This window comes from Bos javanicus, chromosome 9 (assembly GCF_032452875.1).
Source record: "Bos javanicus breed banteng chromosome 9, ARS-OSU_banteng_1.0, whole genome shotgun sequence".
Lineage (NCBI taxonomy): Eukaryota > Metazoa > Chordata > Mammalia > Artiodactyla > Bovidae > Bos > Bos javanicus.
In genome coordinates, this window is record NC_083876.1 from 84,517,686 (window position 1) to 84,540,951 (window position 23,266).

Sequence of the window (23,266 nt, forward strand, 5' to 3'; positions counted from 1 at the left end):
GGATACAGTTCATGGGTTTGCAAAGAGTGGGATACAACTGAGTAACAGTTTCACTTTTTATGAGTAGATTATGAAGGACTTTGAATTCTGGATTAGGCCTGGAAATTTGCATTCCTTTATTAATCTGCATTCTCATGATTCTACTCTAAGTAATTCTTAACCAGCAAATTTAGGGAAATGAAAGGAACTGTTGTTTGCATTAGTAGCATACAAAAAGAGTATTTTTATAATTGTATTTCATTGTTCACTTTAAAATATGACTGCCCATTTTCTTTAAAAATTGGTACATTCTGAATTATTGCAATGTAAAAAATAAAGTCAAATTAAAAATTTACTTTGTCTGTCATAGTATGAGTTTTTAGACTTGCTTGTTTCCTGGTAAAAATAACAGTTCTTTTAGCCACATATTGTAATATATTTTACCACTGTTTTTTGGTTGCAGTCAGAGACTCTTCTAGAAAAGCACTTATTTTAAATTTGCTACAGTTCTGTTTATGTGTGCCTCCAGAAGATAACCCTTTTCATAATAGGTTCCAGTTTTCCCTAATATATTTTTGTTCTTCCTTCTCTTAGTGCCTACGTCCCTAATCTTTTTGGTATTCCTGAGTATGTCATACATTTTAGAATCTCCTATCCCCACTGGAATCTAGGAATTCAGAAAATCAAAAAAGTTGAAGATTAGTTTAGAAACCTTTAATTTCAAACCCAGAAGGAAGTATGAATAATATTGAAGTTAGTAGAAATATGTATATTGGTTTTAAAGTTTTAAGTTTATCTAAATTTTCATCTTTTTTTGTAAGTATAGTTCAAAGAGGTTTTTTTAACCAGTTGAGAGTAAGTTGTCAGCATATTGCTTAATCACCCCAAAATAGTTCAGTATTAGTCTCTTACAGAGACATTCTCCTATATCACCAGGTTTTGCCTTTTGTCGAAAGGGTCTATATGCAGATTAGGTTTAGTTACCATGTTTCCTCAGTCTCTTTCAAACTAGAACTCTTCTTTAGCCTTTGCTTGACTTTCCTTTCAGATAAATTTTGAATGTTGCAGGTCAGTTATTTTATAGAATGTGCTTCCATTTGGTTTTGTCTGATGTTGTTTTCATGATTAGATTCATGTTGCACATCTTCAGCAGGACCATCCCAAAAGGATTGCTGTCTTTTAACGGCCTCAAGTGGAGCTTGTGTTTGATTTGTCATGGTGATGTCTCATACCCTGATTCCTTGATTAAGCTTCTGTCTACTAGGTCTCTCCATTATAGCGTTATTTTTTCCTTTTGAAGTTAATAATTTTTTTGATTTTTTATTGTAATCAATAAGTGTTTTGATTTGAAGGAAATAGTTGAGACTTTATAAACATACTGTTCCTCATCAAAATTTATACCCCCTGGTTGTAGCATCTGTTGATGTTTCTTTGAAGGATTACTTATTACCATAATGGTTGCCAAATGATGATTTTTCTATTTTAATCTTGATTCTCTTTTAATGCTAAAAACGTAAATTCTTGAGAGCAGGCTTTTAGAAGTAGCAAAATTAGATTTCTTCAGAATTTGTAGTATCTTAGTAAAAAAGGCAACCATACACATATTTGTGGTATGTAGTTTTTAGTATACTAAATATCTACTTTGATGGATTAAAATTTAGGGATTTCTTTTCATTACTATCTGTGTTGTGGGCTCTTGCTCTTCCTTTCCTACAGGAAGGAAGGAAGGATTTATGGTAAATCATGGATTTTTTTCATATCTAAATCCATGTAATGTAATGGTTAAGTATCCTATTCTTAAAAACATTTATAAGCATTACCTTGGTAATTGATTGGAACTGATTGTACTTTTATTCATTCAACAAATATTGGTTCTACCATGAGATAAGCACCATTCTATACATTGGATCAAGTAAGCAAAATTTAAGTAAAAGTACTTGAAAATTATGACATGCTATATACATATGTGATTATAATAAATGTAAATTTGGATATCTTATTTACTTGGTAGGATAGCACAAAATATACTTAGATAGGTTTTCCCCAAAATATATTTTATAATGCTAATGTTTCCTATGTTAGTGAGTTATTTGGTGAAAAAGCATGTTATGATCAAAGAAGTTCTAGAAATGCTGAAATAAAGTTGAACATTTTCTTCACTGAAAGACGTCTTAGTTTTCAATGTACACTGAATTTATAAAGGGAAAATATGTATAAACATACATACATATATACAATTGACTCTTGAAAAGAGCAGAAGGTTAGGGGCACTCATTGCTGCATATTAGAAAATCTGCATATAACATCAAGTCAGCCCCCGGTATCTGTGGATACAAATCTGTGGATTCAACCAACCACAGACTGTGTAGTCATCTAGTATTTACTACTGAAAAAATTTTGCCCTTAAAGTGAACCCATGCAGCTCAAACTCCTGTTGTCCAGGGGTCAACAGGATATTAATTATTTGTGCCAGTTTATATATTTTATGTGGCTTTTCCTAAATTTACTTGACTTTAGCATCTTTTATTCACAGAACATCTTACAGTACTCTAGTGTTCCTCAAAATAGCACTTTGAGAAATGATGGCCTGGTGCTTGAACTATAATTGAATTATAGCTTCAATATTCAGTTTGCCCTCAAATGGAATCATTCATTGCCAAAGTTGTTAGATAGTAGATTCTTATGAGGGTCGTGACAGTTATCTAGACAATGATGATAAAATGGCCAGTAAAGGAAAATAATTTGAATTCACTTAAGATAATTTCCTGATATAATGTTGGATAATTTTATGTGTATCAAGATGGTTGACAGTCATATTTTTTCAGAAATTTTCTATTTGGGTGTCTGAAATATATCAACTGGTGATTTTTTGACTAAAATAAAAAATGATACTTCCCTTTAATCTAGTTTTTATGATTATCAAAGAACACTTTCCCAGTAATCAGACAATCTGGTATGTAATTCTAGCACTGCTGTTTGTAAGTACTTTGTAGAAATAATTACTATTTTCTTGGACTTAGTTTCATCATATGTAAAATGGAAGGATTGAATGGGTGATTTTTAAGGTATAAGTTTTTTGATTATGTGGAAATTAAAGAACCAGGATTAGAGAACTTTTATTAAGGGTTGCTAAAGGGAAAAATAAATTCATACTTCACATAAATAAAAGTGAATTTATAGTATTTTAAGGATGTGACATATTAAAATTATATGAATCTACTTTTAAGATTTACCTGAAGCCTAAAACACTCAGTGAATCATAAATCCATACTGCAATTCTTTAATGTATTAATAGTTCATTACAAAAGTTTTTTCCCTAGTTCTTCTATTTGGAAGAACTTACCAGACTCCACAGAATATACTCAAATAAGGCTTTTGTTTAAAGGCAAAGGATACTAAGCAGCAAGAGAAAAAGAATGTGTATAAGCATTCTAAGAGACAGCTCATATGAGTCTCCCACTCTGTACTTTTGCTCACAAGGACTGTACTGAGTCACCAGCTCCAGCCCCCAAACTCTGGCTTCTGAGAAACTCTCAGAGTGATCCTTTAAATGAATAAGCCGGTATTGCCAGTTAGGCCAGTTGCCGGCCATCCAAAACTACTACTCCAAGAGTCACCAAGGGAAGTTTGGGGAGTTTTGGATCTTGAAGAAACACATCATAAATCCCACTACTCTTGGCCATGATCCAAAAACCAGATATCCCATTGGTCATCGGTCCAGCTATAAATCAGCTCTCTCCACACTCATCAAGGAAAGAACACCTTCCCCATTTCAGACTAATGTTATTAACAATGTGATTCTCCAATTTAATTGTCTTATTTTCTAGAGCATCATTGTTCGATAGAAATATGAGATCTGCATGTGTAATCTTAAATTTACTAGTAACCATATTAATAACAGTAAAAAAAATTAAAATTAATTTTAGTAACAAATATGATTTACCCCAAATATGCAAAATATTACTACTTTAGCATGTAATCAGCATATAGAATCGAAGTATTTTGCATTCTTTCTCTGTACTCTTTGAAATCTAGTGTGTATTACAGCACATCTGAACGTGGAGTAGCTACATTTCAAGGGCTCAATAGCCATGTGTGAGTGGTGGCTGTCGTACTATGTAGCCCACTCTTGAGTGAGCCCATGGCTACTGTGTAGCAACAAATGTGTTCTCCATTCTAAGTGGCATTCTACTACCCCAATTAGAAACTAGGGAAGCACTTGTTTTCTGACAGTGATCCTCATTTATTTGTTAATGCATCTCATTCATTCATTCATTTATTCTTTCAATAGACATTTATTGAGCACCTCCTCAGTACCGGAGATTAAATACTAGAAATATATTGCTCTTGGAGAACTCATAGTCCAGTGAGTGAAAATGATGTATAAACTAAACTACATACAATGAGTGCTGATAAAGGCCTGCATAGTATGATGTAGAAACAGAAGTAATGAGTATGTTTTAGGTGAAGGCTATAGGAAGATTTCACAAATTTAGGCTGGATGAACTTGGTCTTAAAGGATTAGTGGGGAGTTATAAGAACAGAACAAGGTTATTTTAGTCAAAAGGTACAAAGACATAATCAAAAGCAGGGTATTTTTGGAAAACCACTAGTTTAATATGAACAGTATTTAAAATTCCTTTGAGCGAGTAGCCAGAAACTAATAACTGCATACAGAGGCAAAAATATACATCATAGTATGCTAAAGAGTTTGGACTTCATGAAGGGAGACCTAGGAAATGATTTCACAGTGAGAAACATAAAATTTATATTTGGAAATACCCCTTTGATGATAGTGCGTCAGATGAGCCAGGAGTAGAAAAGAGAAGCCAATTAGGATGCTAATGTCAACAATAAATAAGGAGGACTTCAAATATGATTATAAATGGAAGAAAGTGGACATGAATAAAATTCTGGAGTTAGAATCAACAGGACTTTGTGTCTGAGTAGTTTTAGGGATGTGAGAAATAGGGAAGACATAAGAGACATGAAGAAATCACATGTTACATGGAGGTTTGTGTGATTTATTAAGTCAAGTTTTATATTTAACCAGATCTTTTCAGTGATTTTTTAAAGTAGTTCACAGGTAGTTGAAAGGGTAAGTACAAGTTTTTCTACTGAGGTGACTTAGCAGTTAAGAAGTCAGATGACAGTGGTGAAATCCAGTGATCCTCTAAATGTCCTTTAGTTATATGAGCTTTGTAAAATCTTAGCTAGTGCCTTATTACTTGATTTGACTTAGAAAATGGTTAGTCTAGGATTATCAGTTCAGTCGTTCAGTCGTGTCCGACTCTTTGCGATCCTGTGGACTGCAGCACACCAGGCTTCCCTGTCCATCACCAGCTCCTGGAGCTTACTCAAACTCATGTCCATCAAGTGGGTGATGCTATCCAACCATCTCATCCTCTGTTGTCCCCTTCTCCTCCTGCCTTCAGTCTTTCCCAGCATCAGGATTATAGATGAATAATCTAGAACATGAGCAACAATTAGTGACATAATTTTAAAAATCTGAGTTGAAAAAAAAAAGATCAGAGTATGCAAATCAAAAGGACTCACTAATTTCCAAGCAAGATTAATGAAGAAAGACCACTATAAAAACAGCAGCATTTTTACTTTACAAAGATAATGAAACTACTCTTAACATCCATGCAGGGGATGGACAGAAAGTATATAAAGAATTAAAAATCAGACCGGCTTTACATTTTATTGTAAGTATAAATATTGGACACAATAAAGCAGTAACAAAAGACTATATTGAGCAAGACGAAAGTCAAGAATTTCGTACCTGGCTAGGTTTTATGCAAGATATATAAGCTCAAAATTAAGAAGGCTCACTAATTATTCCACCCAACACCTGCCCTTTTTCAAGATTGTTCCAGCCACTGAAAGATTGGTGGTGAATATTGAAATAGATTAAATTGAGTGATATCTGAATAATTGTTTTGCTTCATAAAATAAAATGCATACAAAGTAATTTTTTTAATGTAAAAATTTTACCTATAATCTCAAATTATATCCATCTGCCACTCCTATTAGAACTTTGAGTGGTAGAGGAAGGCTGAAGTTCTGATGGTAGTCTTCTTCAGAACAGACTTTTAAATTCTTCACTGAAAGGTCATATCTGAACAGATTGAAATCGAGGTTGAAATTCTTAGTTTGTTCCTTGTACAGCATGAGGGACTAGTTTTCAGATTTAAGACTCCTTTTTCCCACACCTTTTTTATTTCCTCATTCTCTCTCCCACCTCAAAAATCCAGTCTTCTTCCCTGGCAGTCCTTTCCAGCCTCTTGATCTGATGTTCTCTGCTTAACTCTCTCAGTAGTCACTCTCTGGTTCTAATAAATTAGGATGCAAGAGGCTCAAGGTTCCATTGCAACATTATTTTCTGCATAAAGAGGGGAAGAGATGTTTCCCTAGGATCTTAAGGCAGGAGCATATGCTCTAATACCAGTTGACCGGTGTATATTTATGAAAACTTAATGTAATAAAGGTGAATTTCACATTAGTGGGGAAAGCTCTGGTGGTTCAGTGAGAATGCTGGCAGTTGTTTTTGTTGTTTGGTTGCTAAGTTGTACCTGACTCTTCTGTAACCCCATAGACTGTAGTGCTCCGGGTTTCTCTGTCCATGCCATTTCCCAGGTAAGAATGCTGGAGTGGGTTGGGATGCGTCCGTCTTCCCGACTCAGGGATTGAACCCACATCTCCTGCATTGCAGATGGTTTCTTTACCACTGAGCCACCTGGGACACCAGTGCTGGCAGACGCATAACTATATCACAGCTTATCACATTATACACTTTAAACACTTGGTCTTTATTGTCTGGCAATTATAGGTCAATAGAACTACACAAATAGTGATGAAACTATTAGAGAAAAAAATCTTACCTATACCAAAGTATACCTCAGAAAATTAATGTAATAAATGAAACTATAAAGCATTTGCAAGAAAATGCTTCCCAAAGTTGTAATGGTATTTGTGTGGGAAGAACTTCCTAACCATGAAACCACAGAAGTAGTGACCAAAAAAAAAAGTTTTTTGTACACATATACATACATACATATGTCATTGTAGATAAAAAGGATCATATAATACCAGCCTCTTCTCCATAAACCTTCCTCTGTATTAGCATCCCCTTCCCCTTTCCTGCCTCACCGGATAAGCTATGTCAAAAATCTTGCAGATGTTCTTCCAAAATACATGTATTTCTAAAATCATACATATTTATAGACACATATAAGAGCATATGAGATTTTTTGGTCGTTGTTTTACATAAAAATAGAATTATATTATTCTTTCTTGCATCTTTTCTTAATCCTCTGTACTTGAGGAAAATCCCTCCTTTCATCTGGCATAGCTCTTAATTCCTTTATTTTAATGCTTGTGTATCAACCGGTTGTTTGTCTCACAGTTCTTCATAATTTATTCAGCCATGCCTAATTGATGGATCACTACAAATTATGCTGTAGTGATAAATTTGAAACTTTCAAATAAAAGTTTCAAATTTGAAACTGTATTTTCAGTTTCTGATCACTATAAATTATGCTGCCTTTACCTTTCTTGTACATATTCAATAGGAATTGATCCTTTTATTCCTATGGAATAAACGCTTAACAGAATTGCTGCTCCTCAAAATGGACTCGTTTTATATATTTCTATTTTTCATAAATGCTCTCAGCCTGCTTTTCAAAAAAACTGTACCCTTCGCATTTTTATTAGCCATTTTCTCTGTTCCATTGTTCTTGCCAGCGGTGGTATTATAACTCATTTACTTCCTCCACTGATAGTACAGTTCATTTTACTTTTCTTACTTTTTTTTTTAAAAACTTTGAGTTTGCTCAGGGTCTCAGAGTTGGCCAGAGGTGAATGACAGGGACCTTTTCCTTTCCCAGGTCTTCCCTGGGCATGTACAATGCCTTAAGTACAGCCTGGAGTATGTCTACTTCTTAAGGACTTTTTTTTAATTCCTGCCCAGCCTCTTATTTGCCTCAACTAAAACCACAGCCTTAAGCAGGCACCATATTGCCAGCAGATTACTGTTATTTCTGTGATGTCTGGAGGTAGGGTTTTTGGTCTCCCTGAGCTGATGTCTGTTGTGTCAAATGAAATTGCCACAACATCTTGGGATTAGAGTTTTTCAGGAAGCTGCAGTTGGGGATAATATACTGATTGGGCTCTAGGGAAACTGGTTTTAATGGAACTGCAAATAAACTTGAGTCCTATCTCTTGGCTGATGCTATTGCCTTTTTAATGGCACCATGCCACAGAGCTGAGGCGCATAGGGGATGGAAATAGCCCTTCATCAGAACATCCAGGCCCGCCCCCACCCCGGGTTTTAACAAGCTTCGGTCATTTCCACTGAGTAGACTGTGTTGTGTTCATTTTGTGGCTTCAGTTAGTTGGCAGAGTTCTGAAGTGATTACCCTTAGTTATCTTGCTAGTATTTCAATTTTACTAAGTGAGTGAGTTCACAGAGGTCTCACTTAGTCACTCCGGAAATCATCTCCTTTTGAGTTTCTTTAGCAGTTCATAGGCATTGAACTTTAAGGCCATTTTGTCAAAATTCAAACTGTTTGGAATAAACAAAACTGTTGGAATTCTAATTCCATTAAATTTATAACGTAGTTTTGGAAGAAGTGCCATTTTAGGATCTTAAGTTTTCTTAAATGGAAGCATGAAGACTCGATTATTTAAATGCACACTTCTATGCAATTTTTTTAAAAGGTCTTAGAATTCACAAGTGACACTAGGAAAAGTGGTTGCAACATATGGACACAGTGTTAATGAATTTTGAATGTTAAATTTATTTTTAAATATAAAGAAGATAACGTATAACCATGGGTAAAAGATATAAGCTATTTTTAAAGAAGAAATACAGATGACTAGAAAGCCAAAGAATTTTCAGAGATTAAACAATACACTTAGCAAATCAGAAAAAAATAATAGCCTTGTTCAGGAAAGGTGGGACAAAGTACTCACATACTTTCTTCATCCTTTCTGGAATACAGTTCTACCTAAATATCTCTTTTCTTGGAATTAATCCTAAAGAAAAACATTAATTTATTCACTTATTAAATTGTTATTGAGTGTCCACCCTGTGCCAAACAATGTCACCATGGATACATAAACAAAAAACATATACACACTTAAAAAGCTTTGCTTTCATGGAGTTTACATTCTTGTTGGTGAGGCAAACAGCAAACAAAAGAACATTAAAAATACGTTAGAACGAGCTAGTTCCTGGGAGGAAAAAGCTGGGAAAGAGGATAAGAAGTGTTGAGTTAGCAGTGTGTGCTTGGGGCCTTCACTAATAACATAATGGTGACACTGATTAATCTCTAAGAAACAGGAATTAGTATATCTTATTTTCATTTAACTTTTTCTGAATTATTAATACAGTGAACGTGTAAAACTTGATAATAGAAATCAACCTTTTTAAAAATAATCAAAATTCTTTACCAGTATGAGTTTGACACATTTTACAGAGATTGGTTTATTTTAGCAGTCTCTTGGACATTACAATGGATGGATTTTACTTTAACAGAGTAAATATAATTGACTTTATTAGCAGAAGGATTAATTTTGCAGCCTGTCTCTTTGGGTGAAAATATGATTTAGACTTATTTTCCTCAAATAAGCTATATTACAACTTGAATTCATTTAGCAAATTGAAATCCTATTTTCCGTATCTTTAAAACACTGCAAAGAATGAATTTCTCATACTAGAATGTTGTCACAAATGTTGTTGACAAGTTATTCATTTTATTTACTTTTTAGCACTAAAAAGTAAACACTTTACTGGATTTCAAACACTAAATTGATCATTTAAAATATCTTATTTTGTATTAAATACTTTCAAAATTACTTAAAATATTTCATGGTGGATTTCATTATATTTCATTTTATAAACTATCAATGTATAAGAATTTAGAGTAACTTAGAATTTTAGAATTTAATGCAGAAAACTATATTTTAGGAAAACAGTTAAAGGATGGGAAGAAGCCAGAACCATGCAAACCTATCCTCAAGGTGGAATTCAAAACGACTAGATCTGGGTAAGATTTTATTTCATTGACAATATTCACTGTATACAATGACTAAAATAGCACTGAAGACTGTCATTACTTTTAAAAACCTACTTTACAATGGTCCAGTGAGTTTTTAAATTTTATTCTTGCTTTATTTAACAAAATAACTAAAATTGGTAATTTCAGGATAAACTATTTCATGTATTCTCTGTCTTTAGTAGTTTTACAATATATCTTGGAAAGCTTGAATTACTTTTCTTGTCAAACTTCATATGTTCTCTTAGTCTTCAATAACTGTTTATTCACTAGTGAAAATTGTGGAATAAGCAATGAAGACAAAAACTGAAAATTTAACCTGTTAATATGTGTTATGTGTTAACATATATGCAATATGTGTTAATTATGAAAGTTATATGTATTCTTCACAAATTAAATCTTATTTTAAGAATATTTGGCAATTTCAATAACAAGTACAGCTGGATACTAAAGGAAGAGTGTCAGTTGTATTTGAATAGATTAATTGACACTGTGACTCGGGTAAGATTTATATGGTTTTTACAGTTTACATATCTTACAGATAGTTTTTTGTATATCTGTGTATATGCATGCTCAGTCTGTCTGACTCTTTGTGACCCCATGGACTGTAGCCCTACAGACTCATCTGTCCATGGAATTTTCCAGGATACTGGAGTGAAATACTGCCACTTTTACAGGGTACTGCCAGGGAATTGTCCTCCAGGGATCTTCCCAACTCAGGGATCAAACCTGCCAAATGTTATATTTTAAAATATAATAATGAAAACAAATAAACATTTCTTTGAAAATTCTAACCTCTAAAGGAGACCCTTTATGTTCAAGTTTTCTAGGAAAAGTGTATGGTTTTATTTACTAGAACTGTGTAAGAGAGTGAATTTAGGTGGTGTATATAGTGCAGTGGTTCTCAAACTGTGACCCCTGGAGCAACAGGGAGCCGTAGTATTGGATGCTAAGTCACGTCAGTCGTGTCCGACTCTGTGTGACCCCATAGATGGCAGCCCACCAGGTTCCCCCGTCCCTGAGATTTTCCAGGCAAGAACGGTGGAGTGGGTTGCCATTGCCTTCTCCAGTCGTGGATGAGAACTCATTAGAAATGTACATTCTCGCAGTTCACCCCAGATCTCTGAATCACAAAGTCTGTGTTGTATGGGTGGAGCACCGCAGTCGGTGTGGGTGGAGCCCTGCAGGTGGTGTGGGTGGAGCCCTGCAGGTGGTGTGGGTGGAGCCCCGCAGTGCTGTGGGTGGAGCCCGGCAGTTGGTTCTCACTAGACCTGCAGGATACACACTTAAATTTAGAACCACTGGGACATTTTTTTCATATGCCAGTTTAGAACAACTGGTTATTATAACTGGCTTGCTTTTCTTTTTAATCTGTTCTTTTCTCAGTCTAATTCTAGTCAACCTTTTTTATCGAGAGTTCAGTTCAGTCACTCAGTCGTGTCCGACTCTTAGCGACCCCATGGACTGCAGCACGTGAGGCTTCCCTGTCCATCACCAACGCCCAGAGTTTACTCAGACTCATATCCGTCTAGTCGTTGATGCCATCCAACCATCTCATCCTGTCACCCCCTTCTCCTCCTGCCTTCAATCTTTCCCAGCAACAAGGACGTTTCAAATGAGTCAGTTCTTTGCATCAGGTGGCCAGAGTATTGGAATTTCAGCTTCAACATCTGTCCTTCCAATGAATATTCAGGACTGATCTCCTTTAGGATGGACTGGTTGGATCTCCTTGCAGTCCAAGGGACTCTCAAGAGTCTTCTCCAACACCACAGTTCAAAAGCGTCAATTCTTCAGTGCTCAGCTTTCTTTATAGTACAACTCTCACATCCATACATGACTACTGGAAAAACCATAGCTTTGACTAGATGGATCTTTGTCGACAAAATGTCTCTGCTTTTTAATATGCTGTCTAGGTTGGTCATAGCTTTCCTTCCAAGGAGCAAGCGTCTTTTAATTTCATAGCTGCAGTCACCATCTGCGGTGATTTTGGAGCCCAAAAAAGTAAAGTCTGTCACTGTTTCCATTGTTTCCCCATCTATTTGCCATGAAGTGATGGGACTAGTTGCCATGATCTTAGTTTTCTGAACATTGAGTTTTAAGCCAGCTTTTTCACTCTCCTCTTTTACTTTCATCGAGAGGCTCTTTAGTTCTTCTTCGCTTTCTGCCATAAGGGTGTTGTCATGTGCATATCTGAGGTTATTGATATTTCTCCTGGCAATCTTGATTCCATCTTGTGCTTCTTCCAGCCCAGCATTTCTCATGATGTACTCTGCATATAAGTTAAATAAGCAGGGTGACAATATACAGCCTTGACATACTCCTTTCCCAATTTGAAACAAGTTTGTTCTTCCATGTCCGGTTCTAACTGTGGCTTCTTGACCTGCATACAGATTTCTAGGAGGCAGGTCAGGTGATCTGGTATTCCCGTCTCTTGAAGAATGTTCCACAGTTTGTTGTGATCCACACAGTCAAAGGCTTTGGCGTAGTCAATAAAGCAGAAATAGATGCTTTTCTGGAACTCTTGCTTTTTTGATGATCCAACAGATGTTGGCAATTTGATCTCTGGTTCCTCTGCCTTTTCTAAATCCAGCTTGAACATCTGGAAGTTCACGGTTAACGTACTGTAGAAGCCTGGCTTAGAAAATTTTGAGTATTACTTTGCTAGTGTGTGAGATGAGTGCAATTGTGCGGTAGTTTGAGCATTCTTTGACATTGCCTCTCTTTGGGATTGGAATGAAAACTGACCTTTTCCAGTCCTGTGACCCCTGCTGAGTTTTCCAAATTTGCTGGCATATTGAGTGCAGCACTTTCACAGCATTATCTTTTAGAATTTGAAATAGCTCAACTGGAATTCCATCACCTCCACTAGCTTCATTCATAGTGATGCTTCCTCAGGCCCACTTGACTTCGCATTCTAGGATGCCTGGCTCTAGGTCAGTGATCACACCATCGTGGTTATCCCGGTCATGAAGATCTTTTTTGGATAGTTCTCCTATGTATTCTTGCCACCTCTTCTTAATATCTACTTCTTATGTTAGGTCCATACCATTCCTGTGCTTTATTGTGCCCATCTTTGCATGAAATGTTCCTTTGGTATCTCTCATTTTCTTGAACAGATCTCTAGTCTTTCCCATTCTATTGTTTTCCTCTTTTTCTTTGCATTTTCTCAGAGTAGGATGAAGAATCTTAAGATTGCTGTTATTTCTCCTTGATCCTCTTCAGCCTTCCTCTGGGACCCAGAACATGTACTGTGCTCAGACAAAAGGTTGAGTGACCTCCAAGAGGAATAGCATCTGTTTCATTAACTCTGGCATCCCTCACTGTTTGACCTTTGGCACTGAGTTCTTTGACTTCTTTATGCTGGTTTCTTCATTTAAGACATAGGTGAGATAATAGGTAAAAAGTTTGTTGTAATGAATTGAGTGAGATGATCATGTTTTCAAAACAGTGCCTGGTACATTATAAACTTTCTATGAGGGGTTGCCCTTATATTTTTGGGAAACCTCCTACTACCAGCTGCCTTTTTTTTTTTTTTTTTTGCTGTTATTTGTCTTGTGGCAAAAGTACATGAGTAGATAACATGACAGCAAAGGAGGGTGGGGTGGGTGGGGAACCAGGAAAAAAAAAAACAACCCTGGGCTTGTAATACAACGTAAAATGAATTGTCTAAACATTTAAACTAACAGTGCTGCTTGTTCTCTGAATTATCTAATCATGTTAACAACTGTGGTTTGGCAACAGAGGCAGACATCCTGGGAAGATTTTTCTCTTTGTGTGTTCTACCTGTTCCCATGTTCATTCCTATATATTGGGAGTATTTGTAAGTTGCTGATTTCTTCAGGGTGGCAGGGATAATTCTTTCTTCGGATCAGAAACGTAAAGCAGTCTGACTCTTTTATATGCATTCATGGTGGTGGTTTTGTCGCTAAGTCATGTCTAACTCTTTGCAACCCCATGGATTTTACCTCTTTAACCTCCTCTGTCCATGGGATTTCCCAGGCATGAATACAGGAGTGGTTGCCCTTTCCTTCTCCGAGGAATCTTCCCAACCCAGGGATCAAGCTCAGGTCTCAGGCATTACAGGTGCCACCAGTGTGCATTTGTAGGTGCTGTTAATACAAGATAAATGAATAGGCTAGCCATCTGGTAACAGTTCTCTCCAGCTTTCCAGTGTCTTTTTCCACCTGGGATAAAATTTTCAGTAAATTAAATGAACTCTTTCTTTAACTCCATGACTCGTTTCCTTGTGATAGCTCCCCAGAACTGCAGTATGTACCCAACATTGAGAACTGCTGCACCAAGAGAAGGCTCACCTCCTTTAAGCCAGCTGGGCAGCACTCAGCCTTTCCTGTTCCGGGCAAGTGTCTTGGGCAGGTGCCCACAGAATATGTTCTGTCAGTTTATGTTGGAAAATCACCAGATTTTGTTAGAAAGGCTGTCCTCCCCTGCTCAGAATCTACCACGTCATCTTCTCTTTACCTGGAAATAATTCGAGGCCAAAAGATTGCCTCATATCCTCTGTAACTCTGCATAGATGTCACTGCTTTTCAGGCTGTCTTGACCATGCGTACTGGATCATGTCTGCTGGTAATTACTCTCAAAGCATGCTGTATTTTTTCCTTTCTAAAACTTATATCTGTCATTAGTAATGAAATTATTTACTTAACACATGCCTTTCCCGTTAAATATTCAGCCTGATGAAAACACAGGACATACCTGTCTCACTTTTAATTGTCCAGGCACAGCACTATTGAACATAAAGAAGATAGACAGGTGTATAGAAAAGTGCAGCCATGAAGAATTAGCATTACCTATTAACGATAAGAGCTAGCTGTTACTTTTAAAGATAAACTCTGACAAAAAGATGAGTCAAGATGTTGTGTGCCTTTTATTTTCTAGTAAAGCATAAATTACTCTAGGACAGACAAGATTTTCCCCTTATGTAGAGAACAGTGACAATTTAATTAATACAACATTTTAATAGCACTTTTATTAAAGACATGCAGCTATTCTTTACACGTGCTGTGCTTTTAATTGCTCAGTTGTGTCCAACTCTTTGTGACCCCATGGACTGTAGCTTTCCAGACTCCTCTGTCCATGGGAATTCTCCAGCAGAAATACTGGAGTGGGTTGCCATGCCCACCTCCAAGGGACCTTCCCAACCTAGGGATCAAACCTAGGTCTCCCACATTGGGGTGGATTCTTTACCGTCTGAACCATGGCCCTTGACCAGTTCTTAATAAAATTTCGCAAAGTAAATGTTAAGTCAATTCTGTTGAAGTTATTTCTTTGAAAATCTAATGTGACTCAGGTGTGAAGTCGTGCAGCCATTGGTGCTTGACCAGTGAGTGTGAGTGAGCAAGCTCTTGAGCCAGACCTCCTGGGTCTGAATCCAGCCTCGGCTCTCCACTGGTGTGCAGTCATCAGCTAGGCTTCCTGTGCTTGTTCTTTCTCTATAAGATGGGAATAATGGTAGTATGTACGTCAGAATTGTTGTGAAGGTTAGAGACTTCCCTGACAACAGAGTGGTTAGTACTTTGCCTGCCAAAGCAAGGCGTGTGGATTCAACCCCTGGTCAAGGAGCTAAGGTCACGCATGCGTTGTGGCCGAAAAAGCAAAACATAAAACAGAAGCAATATTGTGACAAATCAATAAGTAGTTTAAAAATAATTAAAATAAATTTTAAAAAATGTTATGAAGACTGAACAATATATATAAAGCACCATTCATAGTACCACCAGGTTGCAGGGAAGCTTCTCTTGTTAGGGAACCTAAAAGTGAATATTACCACAGTCAAATATAGCAGTTACATTTGGAGAAGCACATCTAAGAGATTCATTGAATCCCTTTTGTCATAACACATACTATGACCAGCTTTTGTGTACAGGGACAGAGAGTAAATACTTTAGGCTTTACAAATTGTTTGGGTCTCTTGCAGTTATTCAGCTCTGCCACCGTAGTCCCAAAGCAGCTGTGGACACTCATGAATGAATGAATGAAAAAGTCTTACAGTAAAACTTCACAGACTTGAAAATTTGAATTTTCACAAAATTAAAAATTTTCACATAATTTTCACAAAATATCATTATTATTTTGTGTGATTTTTTTTCAACTTTTTAAAAACATAAAAACCATTCTTAGTTTGCAGGCCATACAAAAACAGGCCGTGGGCCATGGTTTGATGACCCTTCATAAGCACACATGCATACACATGATATATTTGTTAACCTTTAAGGAAAAGTTGGGATTTTGTGTTTGATTATTCCCTTACTGTATTCCTCACTCCCATTCCTGGTGCCAGAACATGTTTTCAAGTAGTTTTGTAGATACGGTGATTTAATTTACTGAGTGTGCTAAAAGCTATAGGTAGATTATCTATAGAATATAAAAGACCAGATTACAATAAAAACTCAGGATATGCTGGTGATATTCTGGTTCTAAAAATATCTAAAGATATATTTCAGTAACTCCCACAAACTTGATACCACTGAGTCCTACTGCTAACAAGGCTGTGTTTCTGCTAAGAGAATCCTAACTTTGAGAAGTCCCAAACTCCTTGTACATGAAGTAATTTCTCCAGAACATGGGCTCACTTTTTGTGATTTTTAATCCTTCCAAACTTTTTTGTGGGGGCTGGAAATTGATTTTATTATTAATAAGTCACATGATACAAAAGGATAAGGATATTCAAGTGGAACTAAGGCACAGTGGAGGCAAAGACAACTGGAAAAAGAGGCTGCAGAATCAAAACAAGCAATTTGTCTACACACACACACACCCCCCGCACACCCCTCACGCCCTCAGCCATCAGATAAGAATCCACCTAACACTAAAACAGTGAGTGGGACCAGATAATCTGAGGTCTGGGAGCCAGTGAGGACTCTAGGAGAGATTAGGTTGTTCTTAGATAACTACATCTATTAACACTCATACTGGGCTTACTATGTGTGTGCTGCCCAACACTGTTCTAAGTGCTTTACACATATGTATTTAATCTCAGCAACTACCCTGTGAGGTAGGTATTATCTTACAGATGAGGAAACTGAAGCAGAGAGGTTAAGTAACTCACCCAAAATCATAGCTGAAAGAACCCAGAATTAAGTCTGTACTCTTAACTGTACTCGACTGCTGCCTACTCTGCATTAATGGCCAACCCCAACAATCATGCTTTACAGATAGATTGAACACTGAGAACAATGTTTTGGGATCCAGGTTTCGTAATAGTCTTTCAGTTCAGTACAGTCCCTCAGTTGTGTCCGACTCTTTGCGACCCCATGAACCACAGCACGCCAGGCCACCATGTCCATCACCAACTCCCAGAGTTCACCCAAACCCATGTCCATTGAATCGATGATGCCATCTAACCATCTCATCTTCTGTCGTCCCCTTCTCCTCCTTCCCACAATCTTTCCCAGCATCAGGGTCTTCTCAAATGAGTCAGCTCTTCGCATCAGGTAACCAAAGTACTAGAGTGTCAGCTTCAACATCAGTCCTACAAATGAACAGCCAGGACTGATATCTCCTTTAGAATGTACTGGTTGGATCTCCTTGCAGTCCAAAGAACTCTCAAGAGTCTTCTCCAACACCACAGTTCAAAAGCGTCAATTCTTCAGTGCTCAGCTGTCTTTATAGTCCAACTCTCACATCCATACATGACCACTGGAAAAACCATAGCCTTGACTAGACGGACCTTTGCTGGCAAAGTCATGTCTCTGCTTTTCAATATGCTGTCTAGGTTGGTCATAACTTTCCTTCCAAGGAGTAAGCGTCTTTTAATTTTCATGGCTGCAGTCACCATGTGCAATGATTTGGGAACCCAGAAAAATAAAGTCAGCCACTGTTTCCACTGATTGCCCATCTATTTGCCACGACATGATGGGACTGGATGCCATGATCTTAGTTTTCTGAATGTTGAGCTTTAAACCAACTTCTTCACTCTCTTCTTTCACTTTCATCAAGAGGCTCTTTAGTTCTTCTTCACTTTCTGCCATAAGGGTGGTGTCATCTACATATCTGAGGTTATTGATATTTCTCCCAGCAATCTTGATTCCAGCTTGTACTTCTTCCAGCCCAGCATTTCTCATGATGTACTCTGCATAGAAGTTAAATAAGCAGGGTGACAATATACAGCGTTGACGTACTCCTTTTCCTATTTGGAACCAGTCTGTTGTTCCACGTCCAGTTCTAACTGTTGTTTCCTGACCTGCATATAGTTTTCTCAAGAGGCAAGTCAGGTGGTCTGGTATTCCCATCTCTTTCAGAATTTTCCACAGTTTATTGTGATCCACACAGTCAAAGGCTTTAGTGAAGTCAGTGAAGCAGAAGTCTTAACAATTCTTATATGCTTACTTGAGATAAAAATAGCATCTTAGATCTTACTGTTTTCAATACCCTTACTTAGATGGCTTGGCTTTCGAGCACCAAGAAGAAAAGAATTAGTAGATACAGTGAACATTTCTTACTTGCTTACTATGTGTCAGATATTCTCCTGTGCAATTTGAATGTATTATCTTTCATAATTCTCCTAGCAGTACTATGACTTGGGTACTTTTATTGTCTGCATTTAGGATTATAGATAATGAGCCATGGAAAGCTTAACTGGCTTGACCCATGAAGTAATAGAGCCAATTTTGAGCCCAGGTTGACCCCAGAGCTGGAGCTCTTAATCAGTTTACTGGACATGCTCACAGATAGCCTGGGTTAGGATTGGATTATACTAATCACTCATAAGTCACTCAGTTCACCAAGAACTGCATTCTTTTTTATATTTGCTAGCTTATCAGATTGTCTTTTTAAATTTAGTATTAAATCATACTTGGTACACATAATCACACTAATGCGAGCTGAGGAATCTGTCTGTGCCTCTTAGCCTGGATAACTTAATGCAACTAACCCTAGCTACTCATGACCAGAGAGCTTTGTAGGTTGCTTTCAGGCTGCAGATTTAATTCTAACCTGATGATACCCACTGTTTTTTATAGTATCCATGCATGATCATAGCACTTGGTCATAGACCCATATTGTGGAAAATTCCACAAGCAGATTTATATTTAATTGTACCTAATGGGAAAAGACCTTTCTGAATCCACGGACTCTTAAAATTTCAAGTGTCTCATCAGATAACCTTCCCTATTTACTTGTTATTTTTACAAGTAAAGTTTCAATCAAGTCAGCAAGTTTTAATCTCAGATTGGCTGATTTTCATCTTATCACTGTCTTCAGAGACATTCTTATGACCCACTGCAGATTTATCTATATTATTTTCATTCTCTCAAAAGTAAAACATTCTCTCCCAGTCTTACTCTTTAAACCTCATACCTAACTAGTATAAGTTGTTATTCACTTTCTTGCTTATAACATAACTTTTGACTTGCAGTGCCTTAACCTTATCGTATAATCCTGTGTAGCTAGAACACTGAGACTGCTGGATTGATAGCTGTTTCTTCTGACATCAGAACACTTCATTTAGTAGCTATATAAGTATATGCTCAAGATTAGGTTTTGTCCATGGCATCTATCAATTTAAAGTACTAAGATTTTTCTATTTTTAAGCATCTTTATTAATATTTAATTTATTACAGCTAAATTAAATATTATATCCATATTTAATTAAGTCTACTGATATCCAAATCCATTTTCTGTCATTAGCAAATTTTACTTGTTAACTTTCTTGGAAAGTAGATGTGTTATCAAGCCTTCAAAGTATATTTAACCAGTGGCAGTTGCTAAAAAGGAGGTGATGTTGCTTCCGTCTGAAACAGAGCAGCATATACAGGATGCTTCCCTGACAGCTCAGAACCCTGTAGCACCAGCGCTCCCAGCACTGGTGTTTTACCTTGAAAGACGCTAAAATAAAATAGAAATGAAAACTAGCAGACTCCAAACAGGGGGAATGGAAATTTAAGATAATCATAATCTTGAAGTGTTTCTAGGAAAGAGTAAGCAAGCACTGTTTACTTCTGTAGAAAGATAACAGAAGAAAAGTTAGCAGATATATATTGTAGGAAAGATTAACTTGTAAAAAGGCACTTGAATAGTATCATTTCAAACATGAACCAGAATGTAGGGACGTTAAAGAAAAAGAAATGAATGGATTCATAATGGAAAACCCTCATGTAGAACATGTGTTTAGTGAATTCACCAGTAGATATAAGTAGCAATTATGTGTCATCAAGAAGAGTAAGGTGCAGATTCTTTTTTTTTTTTTTTTTTTTGAGAGTGGAAAGCAGTATTCATTTATTTTGGCCATAATGCATAACATGTGGGATGTTAGTGATCAAACCAGTGATCAAACCCTTGCTGCTTGCGTCAGGAGTGAGGATTCTTAACCACTGGTCCACCATGGAAGTCCCAAGATGCAGATTTTTATTTTCATTTTAAATTAGAGAAGACCTCCATATGACTAATGGCAGAAAAGTAAGAGCCTTTGGAATAGGAGACACTGAAGATGAAATATGTTTAGAAGAAGGTTCTAGAGTGGATTTCTCATAATGATTACAAAGTACAGATGGAGAAGATAACCTTCTTTCTTAAATTTTGAAAGCATTTTTATATGATTATGTGATCTGCTGCTGCTGCTGCTGCTGCTAAGTCGCTTCAGTTGTGTCCAACTCTGCGCAACCCCATAGACGGCAGCCCACCAGGCTCCTCCGTCCATGGGATTCTCCAGGCAAGAATACTGGAGTGGGGTGCCATTTCCTTCTCCAGTGCATGAAAGTGAAAAGCGAAAGTGAGGTCGCTCAGTCGTGCCCGACTCTTAGCGACCCCATGGACCGCAGCCTACCAGGCTTCTACGTCCATGAGATTTTCCGGCAAGAGTACTGGAGTGGGGTGCCATCGCCTTCTCCAGATTATGTGATCTATTCTTTTAGAAAACATTTTTGGCATCGGACATGACTTAGCAACTAAACGACGAACAAAACCAAAAATCTTAGAATTATATAGATTTTAGATCTTGAAATGTAACACTGAAGTAGGTGAAGTAGATGATAAGAATAAACAGTGTGGCAGAGGGGAGTGCACAAGTTGAAGAATGGAATGAAACTAGGGAAATTAAAGGATGGAAAAGAAGAATTCTTAGCCCCTGCTACAGTGACTTCCACACATAAAGCACTTAGTAAAATGATAGTTGAATGAATGAAACATAATAATATCATGACTTAATTTGCTTTTTCTTGAGTGATCTAGAAAGCAGAAAAATTTTCAGCATAAGGTACATTTTAGCAGGATATAAGTATACTTTGTATACTTATATACAAAATATAATAACAGATATAGAAATGACATTAAAAATTGGCAAGCTCTTCAGATATTTCACAGGAAAAATGCACTTTTAAAAAGTTTAATTAATCACGAAAACTTAACTTCATTTAAACCACTGTTATTATCTTATTCTCTGAACTGTTTTTGGAAGTATCTAGATTTTTTTTTTAATTTGTGACATTAAATAAAATCCTAACAAGAGAAGCATAGGACCTGTAATTCCACTATTCTAAAACAATTTTTTTCATGTGTTCATTTTCCCTAAGTCTTTTTTCAAATGCATATCCATTTTCACTTAACTATTCTTTGAGGATATTGAGTCTGGTATATTTTTGTCCTCTTACTCTATCTAAAGTGTCCTAGTTTTACCAATTTTTAAAATTAGTTTCAAAGGCTGTATAGTTTACTCAGACATGCCTCCCTTTTTTCAAACATTTAGTTTTTCACATTATAGATAATAAAGTTATGATATTACTAATATAGTAGTGAACATATTCTCTCATGATACTATAGAGAATTCAACAGATTTTTGCTATTATTCTGTTTCTTTACAGTAAATTGCCAGTGATAAAATTTTGAAGATAAAATATTTTTAGGAGCCTTGACAAATAGACACATTTCTTTTTGAAATTATACTTTAAAGAAGTATAAAATATAATAATTTCATAGTCTTATCAATGCAGTATGACTTTGTTTTTTAATTTACTGCCTTAAAATCAGCATTTATGCTTTAGAATTATCTTTAATTCTCTAGCCATAATGGGAACTCCTAAACTAATGATGTTAATGGAAAGGCAGCATGCTGTCATAATTGGGGGTTGAAGTTAAATTTATTTCTATCTGCAGGCAAAGCAGCAATGATTCATAGAAACTTTCCAATTTAATTTTTTGTAAGCATTTGTCCAGCTAAGCTTTTATGTTTTGACAGGGACCAGAAATTATTCATAAACTTGTCTATAGTTTTGTATATGCATTATTTATTAAAATACAAAGTTTTATTTCAAACCTAATCATTTTCAAAATTGTTGCTTATTTGTTATGGCTATTAAGACATTCCCTTCTTATACTGCCTCTAGTTGATTTTATTCTACTTTGCCTACTACTGAAGTTCATTCTGAGCTTTCCTACAGTTTCTTTTAGAGCCATGCTTACTTTTCATGTAAGCTGGTTCTCTGGGTAGTCACTCAGTCGTGTCCAACTCTTTGCAATCCCAGGAGCCTAGCCTGCCAGGCTCCTCTGTCCATGGGGATTCTCCAGACAAGAATTCTGGAGTGAGTTGCCATTTCCTTCTTCAGGGGATCTTCCCAACCCAGGGATCGAACCCAGATCTCCCACATTGCAGATGGATTCTTTACCTTCTGAGCCACCAGGGAAGCCAAAAAAAAAAACTGGTTCTCTAGTGCATTCTTAAAGCCTTATGTATTATTCAAGCTAATCTAAGGGTATATTTCCCATCTTTATTCATCATCCTAATCTACAATTTTTCCTGTACCTAAAATGACTTCACTGTGATCTGTACATAGATGCAGTGTCTTAGTGATAGTTCACTGGTTGTTGTTTTTGTTCAGTTGCTAAAGTCGCGTCCAACTCTTTGTGACCCCATGGCATGCAGCAGCATGCCAAGCTTCCCCATCCTTCACTATCTCCCTGAGTTAGCTCAGATTCATATCCATTGAGTCGGTAATGCTATCTAATCATCTCATCCTCTGCTGTCCTCTTTTCCTTTTGCCTTCAATCTTTCCCAGCATGAGGGTCTTTTCAAATGAGTTGACTCTACGCATAAGGTGGCCAAAATATTAGAGTTTCAGATTCAGTGTCAGTCCTTCCAGTGAATATTCAGGACTGATTTCCTTTAGGATGGACTGGTTTGATCTCCTTGCAGTCTAAGGGACTCTCAAGTCTTCTCTAGCACCACAATTCAGAAGCATCAATTATTCAACACTCAGCTTTCTTCATGGTCCAAC

The 23,266-nt window shown here is 36.6% G+C and overlaps 1 protein-coding gene across 6 annotated transcripts in view; it reads left to right on the forward strand.

The window, feature by feature from the left end:
• STXBP5 (syntaxin binding protein 5) overlaps positions 1 to 23,266 on the forward strand; it is a 158,648-nt gene that overhangs the window by 60,498 nt on the left and 74,884 nt on the right. For all 6 annotated transcript variants that reach the window (XM_061428241.1, XM_061428243.1, XM_061428244.1 and 3 more), the window contains one exon: positions 9,953 to 10,031. In XM_061428241.1, the coding sequence (XP_061284225.1) occupies positions 9,953 to 10,031 (79 nt within the window). The remainder of the gene's footprint in view (positions 1 to 9,952; positions 10,032 to 23,266) is intronic.